Genomic DNA, 12,315 nt, shown 5'->3' with positions numbered 1-12,315 from the left:
TGATAAAAAAATTAGCACAACTGATAACATCACTGCAATGACTAAATCAATATTAGAAAAAAAATAGTAGACTACCACGTTCATTTCAATACTAATCTAATTAAGTAATTAAATTTCTTTTATATCAAAAAAAAAAAACTACTCTTATTTCAATCTCAATAGAAATCTACCTATTTTTTCTTCCGATGAAGCAAAAAAAAAAAAATCTACCTGTTTGATCCTTTTTTTTCCCTTATTAGAGAAAGAAAGTGTGAGAATATCATAACTCAATTATATTTAATTATACATATATTCTAAATCTTCTTCTAAATAATAGCTTTCTTACCTTTCTGCAAATTTAAATATTACAATTAAAAAATACAAATTAAAAACGAACCCGTGCAACGCACAAGTTTAATTTCTAGTTTAATTGAATTTTCACTATTTCTTTACTATACAACACATTAATGATCAATAAAAATTTTAAAAAGTGAGTTGGGGCAATTTTGAGAAGTTGATACAAAACTGAGAACAAATTTAATGCTAAAAACTACTTTAGCTACATTTTTTAAGGGGTGTGCATTGGTGGTTTGGTTTTTATAAAAGGGAATGGAGGGAGTACTATTAATACATACTCCTTCCGTTTCAAAATAACTGTCAACAAAGAGAAAATGTGCATATATTAAGAAATGCAATTTATATGGTTAACTTTTCAAAACATATAATTTGTTTTCCTATTTATCATTTAAAGTGTACTTTTATCTCTCTTCATTTATTCTTTTCATAGGGACATTATATGTAAAAATATTAATTAATGCCACATTAAAATTCTAAGTGAGCAATTATTGTGAGACAATATTTTTCTCTTTAAATGGACCATTATCATGAAATTGATGAAGCATTATTTTTTGTGTCTCTACCTTAAACAATACTTCATCCGTTCCATAAAGTTTGTAATTTTGAGTATAATTTCAATATTTTAAATAGTTTGTTGTTTTAGGATGTCAATGCATTTTTCCTCATTTTTTTTCTTTTATACCCTTATTTATTAAACTTTCTCTATTCATTATGTTTATTGCAATTATTGATACAGTTACCACTACCCTTGAAAATAGAACAGCATAAATAAGGGTAATCTAGTCAAATTATATTATTAATAATTACTTTCTTAATTACTATTTGTGCTACAACCTTAAACTACAAACTTTCTGAAATGGAGTGAGTAATTTTCACGGAACGGGGAGTATAGAAGTATTCTATCTCATGATTAATACTATTATCCCACCGGTAATCCATGCTAATCCTCACCCTGCATTTTGGTCCTTTTTAAGGTAAACAAACACTATACCATTTCCCAAAACTAAAAAAGAATTTCCACCAAAACAAAGCACCACACTTCCCCAAGAAACCTTGGAAAGATACATTTCTAGATCCACATCCCACTCGAGACTTGGGTGAACACGAAACAGGAAAAAATTTTGAAGCCTTAACCTTCCATCAATCCCCATATCTTATCACATTAATTAAATGCAAGAAAGAAAGCACCCCATGTTTGTTTTGGGAACAGAATGAAGAGCGCTTTCCTGTCTAACCTAGCCACACCATCATGTGTCAAATGACCTCAAACCCAAAACAGCTTCCTCATCATTTCCAACGACCCAGTGCCCCCACCATCTTCATTTCCATAAAGTATTAAAAGCAAGAAACCTACATAACATTAAATAAAATTTAGTAAAATATTAGTATATATCTATGCAGTGCAGATATCCAAATGATACATAAAAAGAAAACAAAGAAATAACAAATGTAATATACGAATGATAGGATAAGAAGAAAGTGATAAAGAGAAAAATATGGTGTATATTGTATGTCAGCACATATATATAAGTATGATTACTGTAGAATTTAACTAAATAAAAAAGAAGCTGATTTAAAATAGTCTCTCTCTTTCCCTTCAATAGTCACGTTCCATGATTTTACATCACTACTTAATGTTCTTGAAGCTTATCCAACCAAGCAGCGCATGAATGTTTCTACTTTCTACTATAAGTCTATAACATAGTAACATGATAACATTAGTGTCTGAATATGTTTATACTGTGTATTATGAATATGAATATGCTGGTTTAATTATGTCAATATTTAGAATATGCACTCTGCATTTATTCAGTATATTATTATTCCATATATATATGCAACTAATGAAAAGAAAATTGAATAATGCTTAATTAATATGGAGGTAGAGGGAAAAAATAATGGTTGTTTTCACAACAACCATCTGTTGCTGTTGGTTGCCAGTGATTTGGACATGAAAGCGCCCATCTTTTCATGTCTATTGATATTGATAGTTGATACATCACTTGGCTTGTTGATGTCTTCTTTTGACTCTCTCTTTCTCTTTCTCTACTACTACTACTTCACCCTCTTACTTGTTTATTCATCATCGTTGTCAAGCACTGTATTGAAGTATTAAACACATAGCAGAGAGAGAAAAACACAGATAGAGAAACATAAATGGGGTCTTTGGTTGCTGAAACAGAGAAGAAGAAGAAAGCAATGTGGTTGTATCCTAAGGTTTTGGGTTTTAATCCTTCTGAAAGATGGGGACACTCTGCTTGCTTCTCTGGGGGGCTTATGTATGTCTTCGGGGTATGAATGAAATCTTTCTTACTCATTCAAAAATGCATAAAAGATCATTTTCTTACAAGTTCTAGTTAATGGGGTGTTCTTATTAATGGTGTCTGAACTTTCTCATATGTTTTACTCCTTTGGAGCTTGTTAAAGGGTTGTGCTTATTAATGGTGTCTGCACTTTCTCATAATTTTTGCTTCTTTGAAGCTCTGGTGTCTCCTGACTTAATCACAGAATTTTCATTCTTGTGATGTGTTCAATTATTTCATAAGCTCCTAGTACAACTTTCTTAACTTCCCTTGCTTTCTAGCTATCTTTGGTTAACGACCAAACCACTTTCTTCTCTGAATTTTAGTTTTTTCCTAATTTCTCTCAACACACATATTTCTTGAAGACACTTAACTGATTCATTTTTCTTTCTCTAAATAGTGGGACAATACGTGTTTCTTTTATGATCATAAATTTTGCTTTCTTAATATAGCAATGTTCACCATTTTGGTTCTTCTCTGTTAACAACCAGTGCTTTCATTTCTTTGTAATCTGAGAAGTGAGAATCTCTATCTTAGTTATCACTTAATTAGCTCTCTATTCACCTTTTTATCTGATGATGAAAAGTTTAATTATTGCTAAAACTCTCATATTACCTTGCTAAGCAAAATTATCATTAAACAAAATAACTCAATTTTTCTGTTGAGAGAAACTCTTATGTGACAACAAGATGGTGATAGTAGTTGTTGAATAGCTACAAAGAAAGGCATGAACATAAGTCTCATTTCCTTTCTTTGTTGGATTGCTTCAAATTCTACACATGTGAGCAAGTTTCTTCCTTTGATTTTGTTCTCTCCAAAATACTTACAGGGATTAAACCGAACTCAGACCAGGTGCCTTTATCTCTCGATTTAGTCCCTGGAATTATGGAGAGAACAGGTTCCATTGCCTTAAAAGCTAGTGAACATTTTTGAGATTTTTTTTTAGTTTTTTACTAATTATGATTCACAATCTTGACTTTTCAGGGCTGTTGTGGGGGGCTACATTTCAGTGATGTTCTGACTTTAGACCTTGAGAGAATGCAATGGAGCAAGCTTGCTACCACTGGTGAAAAGCCAGGCCCAAGAGATAGCCACAGTGCTGTTCTTGTGGGCCATAAAATGATAGTTTTTGGTGGCACAAATGGGTTCAGGAAGGTGAATGACACTCACATACTAGATCTTGTCACCAAAGAGTGGATTCATCTTAAATGTGAAGGGACTCCACCTTCTCCAAGGGAGAGTCACACTGCCACTCTTGTTGGTGATGAAAGGCTAGTGATTTTCGGTGGAAGTGGAGAAGGTGAAGCAAACTATTTAAATGACTTGCATGTTCTGGACCTTGGAACCATGAGGTGGAGCTCTCCTGAGGTTAAAGGTGATTTTCCTGTCCCTAGAGACAGTCACATTGCTCTTGCAATTGGTGACAAGGTTGTTGTGTATGGCGGAGACTCTGGTGATATGTACCATGGTGATGTTAGCATGCTTGATATGGAAACAATGACTTGGTCAAGGGTATGGTATCCTTTTTTTGTAGTTTTGTTGATGTGGAATTGAATGATTAAAGATAATGTTTTCAAACTACATGGAGCTTAATAGTGTTGTTTCATTTTGTTTTTTTCATTTAAAATGACAGTTGAAAGTTCAAGGCTCTTCCCCAGGAGTCAGGGCAGGTCATGCAGCAGTAAATATTGGAAACAAGGTGAGTTTTCTTAGTTTGTATATAACATCAGACTAATAAAGCAGCTAACATATACTTTATGAAATGAAAATTGTGCATATTGTTTTTAATTACCTCAGAAATCAGCAATAATATTCATTTCTCCTATCACTTGTGAATGATATCCATTTTCATCAGCACTTACTTATTGCTTTTGGATAAAATTGATTTTGGTAAAATTAATTATGGTAAAAGTGTGTTGAAAGTGAAAATGATTTATGTTTTACATTTACGAGAAAAGTGATTTTTGTAGGGTAATATTGTGAAATCCGATTGCCAAATCTCACAATTGATTATATTCAACGTAAAAGTTACTTTCTATAGCTGCTACGCAGATTCGATTGTGTAACTGAAATCAATTCTCAAATATATATATTTTCACCCAAAACTGATTGTACTCAATGACAATTGAGTTTGAGGTCCTGGACGGGGAACCAAACACACACTCAATACTATATGGTACTATTTTGAACTTATCAGCTAAGTAGATCAATTCTTCATAATTTACAGCTCTACATCATTGGAGGGGTTGGAGATAAATGTTATTGCAATGACATATGGGTCTTTGATATCTTCACTTGTTCATGGACTCAACTTGTTATACCTGGTCAACAACCGCAGGGGCGGTTTTCTCACACAGCTGTTGTTACGGACATGGATATTGCTATATATGGCGGGTAGGTTCCCATCAAATTAGTCGACTATTGGTGATGAAATAGGATGAATTGAGACAGCATTTTGTAAATACCGAATTATCTTGAATATATTCACTATCTTTGGACAAATGACATTATGATAAATTAATCCTATTTCGTTTTCTATTTCTTTCAGCATACAAGTTTTTCATTTTCATTCTGATAGCTTGCGTTTGTCTTATAGCAGGTGTGGGGAAGATGAACGTCCTTTGAATGAATTGTTAGTATTGCAGCTTGGAGCAGAGTTTCCAAATGGACGTTACAACATTTCCGGGTGTAAAGTTTTTGGAACTTATTGGAATCAAGAAAAGAGAACCACACCAGGAGAAGCTGATATAAACTCGGTACAAAAGTTCATGTAGCTAGCAATGTTGTTAGTTGTTAAAACTTATAAGTACTTGCCCATGTTATAGTTGATTAAAGAAAAACAACTAAAGATGTTTTTTTTTACCAGAAAATTCCACACATGGGGAATAATGTGGAAGTGTTTGGAAAATGGGGTTCTGAAGTTGCATCCGAAAGAGCACTACCTTATCAATTTAATTCAGGTGAGTTAGAGTTAAGAGTGTTTACCATCTGAAAAAGGATTCTCAACTTGGTTGATTGAAAATTGTAACTTTAATTATGCAGGAACTTATCAACAAAAGAGGCGGAAAATTGCTCCTGTGAAGGTGTGGGATGTTGAATCAGAACAAGAAGAACATTCTCTTTCACTCTCTCAACATTCATCTCCATCTCAATCTGATCAAGAACAGACACAAGCTCAAAAGGCCAATGCTTCTGCCATGGATTCTCATCGCGTAAAACTGATCCACAAAATTCCAAGCAATTGGCAGCATGGGAGTGTCTCAAGCTATAAGAGAGTTTTGAAGAACGTCGCGCGAAGAAGTCCACAAGATCTTCATCACCTGGAATATCAACCAACACAAGAACGCTATCTTCATGTTGATGATGATATAAACCGAGGTCGTCACCAAGCGGCAGAACACAAGCCAATGGCGCGAGGATACGCTCAACAACTGGTAGTCGATCGATTGCTTTCTCAAATCTCAAATTTCTGCTTCGCAAAACATCTTGCTCAAACTATTTTTTGTGTCTTCGTATAAAAAACAGTAGTGAATTAAGTAAGTCCTTATTCTTTCGTGCTCTCTTGATTTTGAATCCTAGGTTGGAGCTGAAGTTCGAGGGAAAGTAGACGGCGCCTTTGATTCGGGTTTGCTGATGACAGCAACTGTGAATGGAAGAGTTTTCAGAGGAGTGTTGTTTGCACCAGTAGTAAGCTTTTGAACTTTGCTTTTATAACATGTTACATTTTGATTGTTGTAGAAATTAGCAAAGTATGAAGTTAATTTCATTGATAAGCATGTTGATCACCAATAACTGAATGAAAGTTATCAATAACGGAATAGAAATTAACAACTAAGCAACTGATCCTCTAATCTCTAACTAAAATACGTACAGCTAACAATTGTAGTGCAAGTGCATTAACCATTTTTTGGTAACAAATTTATCAGGGTGCAGGAGTAAGCTCCACCAGTGTTGAGCCAAATTGTTCTTTACCATGTTTATTTCCCTCCTCCACTCAACCATTGATGAACTCAAATCATGTGGAGAATTTGAGGGGTTTGCGGCAACCGCTACTGGCTCGGCCATCTCCAATCATGAGAGGCTCTGCTGCACCTTTAGCAAATGAACGCAAAGTGAGGAGTGACCTTCAAGGGTTGGTTTTGACACTTGGAGGACCTGCTGCAAGTGGCAACCATGCTTGATCATTAGGTGAATTGTTGAGGAGGCTAATAAGGTTTATGTAAATTTTAGAAATAAATCATGTGCACTTGAATGGTTATGCTTTTCTAGGATCCATCATAATATTTGGTTTTAACTGTTCTGGAATAAGACTTGTTCGCCTACCATAAGCCCATAACAATAGTAACATAATCGTGTTTGGAAATCTTTTTGCAATTGATTCTAATGTCCGAATTAATTCTATGGAGAAGTTTCTTAAGTGGTTTCAGGGTGCCACAATTAAAATTGGTCATGAGAAACTAATACAAATATGCCATTAGTTTGATTATGTTCTAACAAGATAATTCCCTGCTAATGGTCAAAAGCTTGGAAATTTCACAAAATATTCAAATTGCCCTTGGATATATGGATAACATTTTATTATAACTTTTTTTTTGAAATGAACATTTGATTATAACTAATTTGACTGGAAATTAGAATTTGGACAAACTGAGAGAGAACCTATCGTAAGAACAAAAATAATTCCTTCTCTGAATTTAGTTGAAAATGAAGTATGACACGACTTGGTGAATTGGTTTTGTAATTATTGCCCAACGTTTTGTATAAACGACAAAATCAATCATACTTAGATGGAATTGATGCAAGCATAGTTTGTGACTTCACGTGTGTTTTGTTAATTGTTATCCATTGTATTTTATGTATGTTTTATATTCAATTCAACAACTTTATTCAATTGGAAAAACTGTTTTAGAAAACTCAATAAATCATCAACAGAAACCAAGCATACTCTCATTATTTAACCAATCTCATCTTTCCCACCAAGGCACCAACGATCTTCTTCGTCTTCCCAACTACCACTATAGGGGCAACAAAATGGGTCAACCCGCCCCGACCCACTTTAAACCGTCTTAAGTGTAGTGAGATGGATTGATCACCATCAAGTATGAGTTGGGATGACTGACTACTTAAAAATTTTAGGCTTAATTACACTTTTACTCCCTTAAGTATCATCGTTGTGCGATGCCTCTCTTAAGTTTAAAAGGAGCGATTTGCCTCCCTTATGTATTAATTTGTGCCAAATTGGTCATTCCGTTAAGTAGGCATCCAATTACTAACGGAATTTGCTGACGTAGAGGGTTATTAGATTGAAAGGAAAAAAAGATGGTCACGTATCAAGTGTCAACTTAAACAGTAAACAGCACTACGTAGAAGCGTTAAGGAAAAAGTTAAAAAACAAACATGCGCATATTAATTGCACATGTGTGTGCCGCTTAGCTTGAATGATTCCCTTCTTCTCTTCTCTCACTCTCATCACAGGTGATAGGGAATAGTAATACTGAGACAGAGAAACAGTAGAAATAGTGACGAATCATGAATTGAAGTGTGCTATACATTATAACTAGTGGAGTACGTAGTGGTATTGAGTGTAGACAGTAAAATTTAGAAATTGAAATTCTGGTTCGTTTCTGTTCTGTATATTGAAGCACTGCAGATATATATATAGATACATATACAGGGTCGTGGTACGATTTCGAAGGATTTTTAAGATAGCTTGAGGATGGGTCAGTGGGCCTCACAGTTACAACAGAAAAACTTCCCCCGTGCCTCCCGCGCGATGCTGTCGTTCTGTCTAACCAGTCTGCTAATCAACTTTTTACGTTTTTTTATTAATAAAAGTTTGAGTGAGTTCATAAGTCTTGTATAAAGGTATTTACATATCACCCAACATAGCTCTTAATCTCTTATTTATATCAACAGTGCAAATTAACATATAACTTATGATAGAAAGTGATTTGTTCTTATCAAATAAACGAGCATGTACATGTACTGAGAATCAACTAACACATATAGTTGAATTACTAATGAGGGAAAAAAAAATGAAAAGGGGATATAATTTCTTAATAAAGATCCAATTATTTGATAAATGACAAAAAACTAAAATTGCAAGTTAGCTATAATATAATTGGAAGTGGCCTTCTCCTATTAGTTCGATGAAACTCAATGGAGATGATAATTTCTGAGAAACTCAAACTCTGCGTAGCGGTAGTTTGGTTAGAAATGACAAGGTCAGTGGAAGTTTAAATTTTTGTCTTATGGTAGTGGTTGTAATCCTTGACTTGCGGAGGCGGTGGCCATGAGAAAGGGGCTAGAGTTGACTTGGATGAGGACCGGAGTTGCAGACATATACTGTGTAAGGTTGTTTGTGCTGACCTTTGATGATTTTAGAGGATGATAGTGGGGGTATTTTTTTCTATCATTCGTGACATCAAGGAGTTGATTAGTAGACATTGGACAGTTTCTATTCATATGATTCATCGTGAATGCAATTCAACTTACGGAATAACTTGTGCGTTTGGTTGCTTGCTCCTTTGTTTGGCGAATTATAATTTTGAAAGTTTGGTTGGTTGTATTAGAGTCTCTCCCATTGGTGTCCCTTAGTTTGTTTTGTTTTTTTTTTGTTGTTTTCAATGAAGTAAAAATATATTTGGAAAAATACAATTTCTGTCGTAAAATATACAAGATTTGAATTTAGACTAACGTTAGGATGGATGCGGAATAAGTTTGTAAACTAAACATTATTCAATATTCATCAACATAATAACGACAGGTTGTTGATCTCCTCTCAACTCTCGAGATGTAGGTGGATTTCGAAAAACGTACTTTGTAATGTTTGCTAAGTGATTTAAACTAAAAATAAAAAATCAAAACATACATTTGTTCTACATACTTTAGTAAATAAAATACTCTCACATTTCTTTTTAAGTGTCGTTTTAGTATAAAGTTTTCAAACCAAGATAGTGAGTTGTTAAGAGTTTTTTTTTTCTCAATCTACCCTCTCACATCTGAATCATAAAGTCATAAAGCTCTCAAACCAAAAAAGTGGATTGTTAGTTTTCTTTTCCACTCTCACATATTAAACCATTTATCACTCTCTCCAAATCATAAAGTCATTAAACTCTTCATAGTTATTGAGAAAGTAAAATTTTATGGAAAATGTGAAGTGGAGTTATTGAGAAAATTGACAAATTGTAATCTTAAAACATCAAAATAACAGTTAAATATGACACAAAAATTCTTCTAAAACGACACTTAAAAAGGAATAGAGGGAGTAATATATTATAAATATTTATAAAAAAATATAAGATTACTCAAATAAAAAATTGAAAATTGAAGGTTATTATTGTTTACAATTTATAGAAAATGCTAAATTTGAACTAAAAAAATTTTATTTTAAGGAAATATTTGTAAATATATTCAGTGGGTTATTGATATGCGTAACTGTGTAAAAATGTATCAACTCCTTGTAATGGTAAATGTCCTAACCTACAACAAACACATGACATACCATGTGGTAATAATATTAAAATGAATTAAATGTGTGTGTATTGTCAGTGCAAATTACTTTTACGCGGTTATTTAATGATTTTTTTTAAGAAGTCATTTAATGAAATTCTACTACATCATAAAAGATATTTTTATTTTAATTAACATTTAAAATGAAAGTTATTATTCCTCCTGTGTAGCATGTTGTAATTAGTTATCAGTGTAAAATAACTTTATATTGACGGTATATATTCATTAAACTCATAAATAATAAAATATGCAATATTATAAAAGAAATTAAACCTTAAAATTTTGAAATGTTAACTTTGGTTTTTCCAAATAATTGAGGATAAAACTAAAAGTATTGAATTAATTATTGATTGTGGTGGTAGTGGCATTGAGTGAGTGAGTGAAATAAGCTAGTGACAGATGATTGATTGAATGTTTTGAGTGATTGATTCATTGTAGTTTTTTTTAAGATTGAGTGGGTGAATGAACATCATAAAGAAAGTAGTGATGAAAGAAAATAAAGGGTGCAGTGTGTGAGAGAGTAGAGTAGAGGAGAGCAAGATGCTCACACAAGTCTTGAATTGAATTGAAATGAAAGGAAAATACAGTGGCAATCATGTTGACAAGACCACTGCACCTCCTTTATAGAGACTACAAACCTTGCATCCGTCATCCTTGACCCACCCTGTCCAGTGCCGTGAGAACGAGAAATTGAGTTTTCTTTTCCTTTTATAATTGTCTTGTCTGTACTATAGTGGGAGAAAAATAAGTAGATGATTGATGGATATATGTGAGTGATTAATAGTATTGTTTAGATAAAAAAAAACTTAGCAGATAAAAGTATAATTGCAAAACCCCATAGTATTCTTTTCCTTTTTATTGTTTAGATAATAAAACTTCGTTAGAACTAGCCCTTTTTTAGATGCAAAACCCCATAATTTCAGGTCTTTACAAATTTATATTTACTATAATATTTTTTTATAAAAACTTAGCAGATAAAAATAATACAAAATTTTAATGGTTCTTTTGTATAAAGCTGGAATTATTATAGTGTGGTTATTTCTTTTAAGTATCACTTTAGAGTTCACTTTAGACTTACTAATTGGTTTGCTATGATTGAAAATTTGAAGGAAAGATTGTGAAGGAAAGAAGATGTTGATTTTAAAGCATCTTATCCCTTCTTTAGGTAAAAGGGCACCAAGTAATAGTATTAGTAGGTGCCTAATGAATACACTATACTTCTTAGTAGAGGGCGCATGGAAAATTGGCTATAACTAGAGCATGCATCTATGAAAAATTAAACTTATAGATTGAGAAATTGCCAATTAATTTAACATTATGTTACGAAAAAAGGGCCATTTGGACAAACTTGGTTGAAATTAGTATAATTAACACATATCCTTCTCTTATTATTCAGTTTCTTCACCAAAATGACTGATCGGGTGGATCACGAGAGCGGGGCTGCCAAGTGAAGAAGTGAGGCCGGTGTGCTGGGTTTTAATCCTTCTGCAAGGGACTCCAATGCCAAAGTGAGTAGAGGGATCGAGTAAAGGGGTAGCTGAAATTGGAGAGAATAACGTACCTTAGAATGAGTGAGCTGCTCCCCTTATATACAAGTTGGAGTATTAGGGTTGGAGCCATGCAACGTCATGCATGGCTCGTACTGGTGGGTCAAGGGCCGTTGGATCCTTCTGCTCCCTCTGCGATTTGCAGTGATCCAACGGTTTAGATTGTCTAAGGGGCCCACCATCCAACCACCCTAGTTCCGTAGGGTGGTTGGCCTAGGTCAACCCCTAGGTGGTGGGGTCCATGTCCTCGGGCTAGGGGTGAGCGCCGTCCCGCTCGTGGTCGTGCCCACTCGGGTGATTCCCTTCCCCCTGGTCGTCCCAATTGGGCCCCACTCGGGTAACCCCCTTACCTGGTCGTCTCACTCGGGTGACACCCTTCCCCTGGTCGTCCCAGAACAGTAGCCCCCCAGCTCTAGTCCACTGAGGTAGTGGGCTAGAAGCTTTCGGTCAGGTTTTCGTGAATTTCCCTACGTCCTTTGGGTCGGCACCTGCCAGCCCTTACTGGAACAGTTGCCCCCCAGCTCTGCCTCACTGCATGAGTGAGGCGTAAGCTTCAGAATCTGTACGCACGGTCATGGGGGACGATCGCCATCCCCTTGATATGGGACGGTCGGAAC

General features: G+C 34.5%; 1 protein-coding gene across 3 annotated transcripts; it reads left to right on the top strand.

The window, feature by feature from the left end:
* Positions 1 to 2,216: 2,216 nt before the first annotated feature.
* LOC130721341 (serine/threonine-protein phosphatase BSL1 homolog) lies at positions 2,217 to 7,020 on the top strand. Of its 3 annotated transcripts, XM_057572120.1 has the most exons (10): positions 2,568 to 2,628; positions 3,469 to 3,537; positions 3,624 to 4,151; positions 4,273 to 4,338; positions 4,867 to 5,033; positions 5,236 to 5,395; positions 5,506 to 5,599; positions 5,682 to 6,073; positions 6,219 to 6,326; positions 6,566 to 7,019. In XM_057572120.1, the coding sequence occupies exons 3-10, from the start codon at positions 3,678 to 3,680 to the stop codon at positions 6,818 to 6,820; spliced, it is 1,716 nt and encodes a 571-aa protein (XP_057428103.1). In that variant the 5' UTR covers positions 2,568 to 2,628; positions 3,469 to 3,537; positions 3,624 to 3,677; the 3' UTR covers positions 6,821 to 7,019. The 3 variants fall into 3 exon arrangements, with proteins under 3 accessions (XP_057428101.1, XP_057428102.1, XP_057428103.1); XM_057572118.1 differs by lacking the exon at positions 3,469 to 3,537 and having other exon boundaries at positions 2,217 to 2,628; positions 6,566 to 7,020; XM_057572119.1 differs by lacking the exon at positions 3,469 to 3,537 and having other exon boundaries at positions 2,218 to 2,628; positions 5,239 to 5,395.
* Positions 7,021 to 12,315: the final 5,295 nt, after the last annotated feature.

Source organism: Lotus japonicus, chromosome 5, assembly GCF_012489685.1.
Source record: "Lotus japonicus ecotype B-129 chromosome 5, LjGifu_v1.2".
NCBI classification, from domain to species: Eukaryota; Viridiplantae; Streptophyta; class Magnoliopsida; order Fabales; family Fabaceae; genus Lotus; species Lotus japonicus.
Note: the sequence above shows the minus strand (reverse complement) of the source record. Positions and strands in the feature narration are given on the sequence as shown.

What these genes read in the sequence shown, in the direction of transcription:
- LOC130721341 (XM_057572118.1), top strand. Translation starts at nt 2,494, where the DNA reads ATGGGGTCTTTGGTTGCTGAAACAGAGAAGAAGAAGAAAGCAATGTGG. An exon ending in GGCTTATGTATGTCTTCGGG is followed by an intron (nt 2,629 to 3,623) that starts GTATGAATGAAA and finishes TTGACTTTTCAG; the next exon opens with GGCTGTTGTGGGGGGCTACA. An exon ending in GAGGATACGCTCAACAACTG is followed by an intron (nt 6,074 to 6,218) that starts GTAGTCGATCGA and finishes TTTGAATCCTAG; the next exon opens with GTTGGAGCTGAAGTTCGAGG.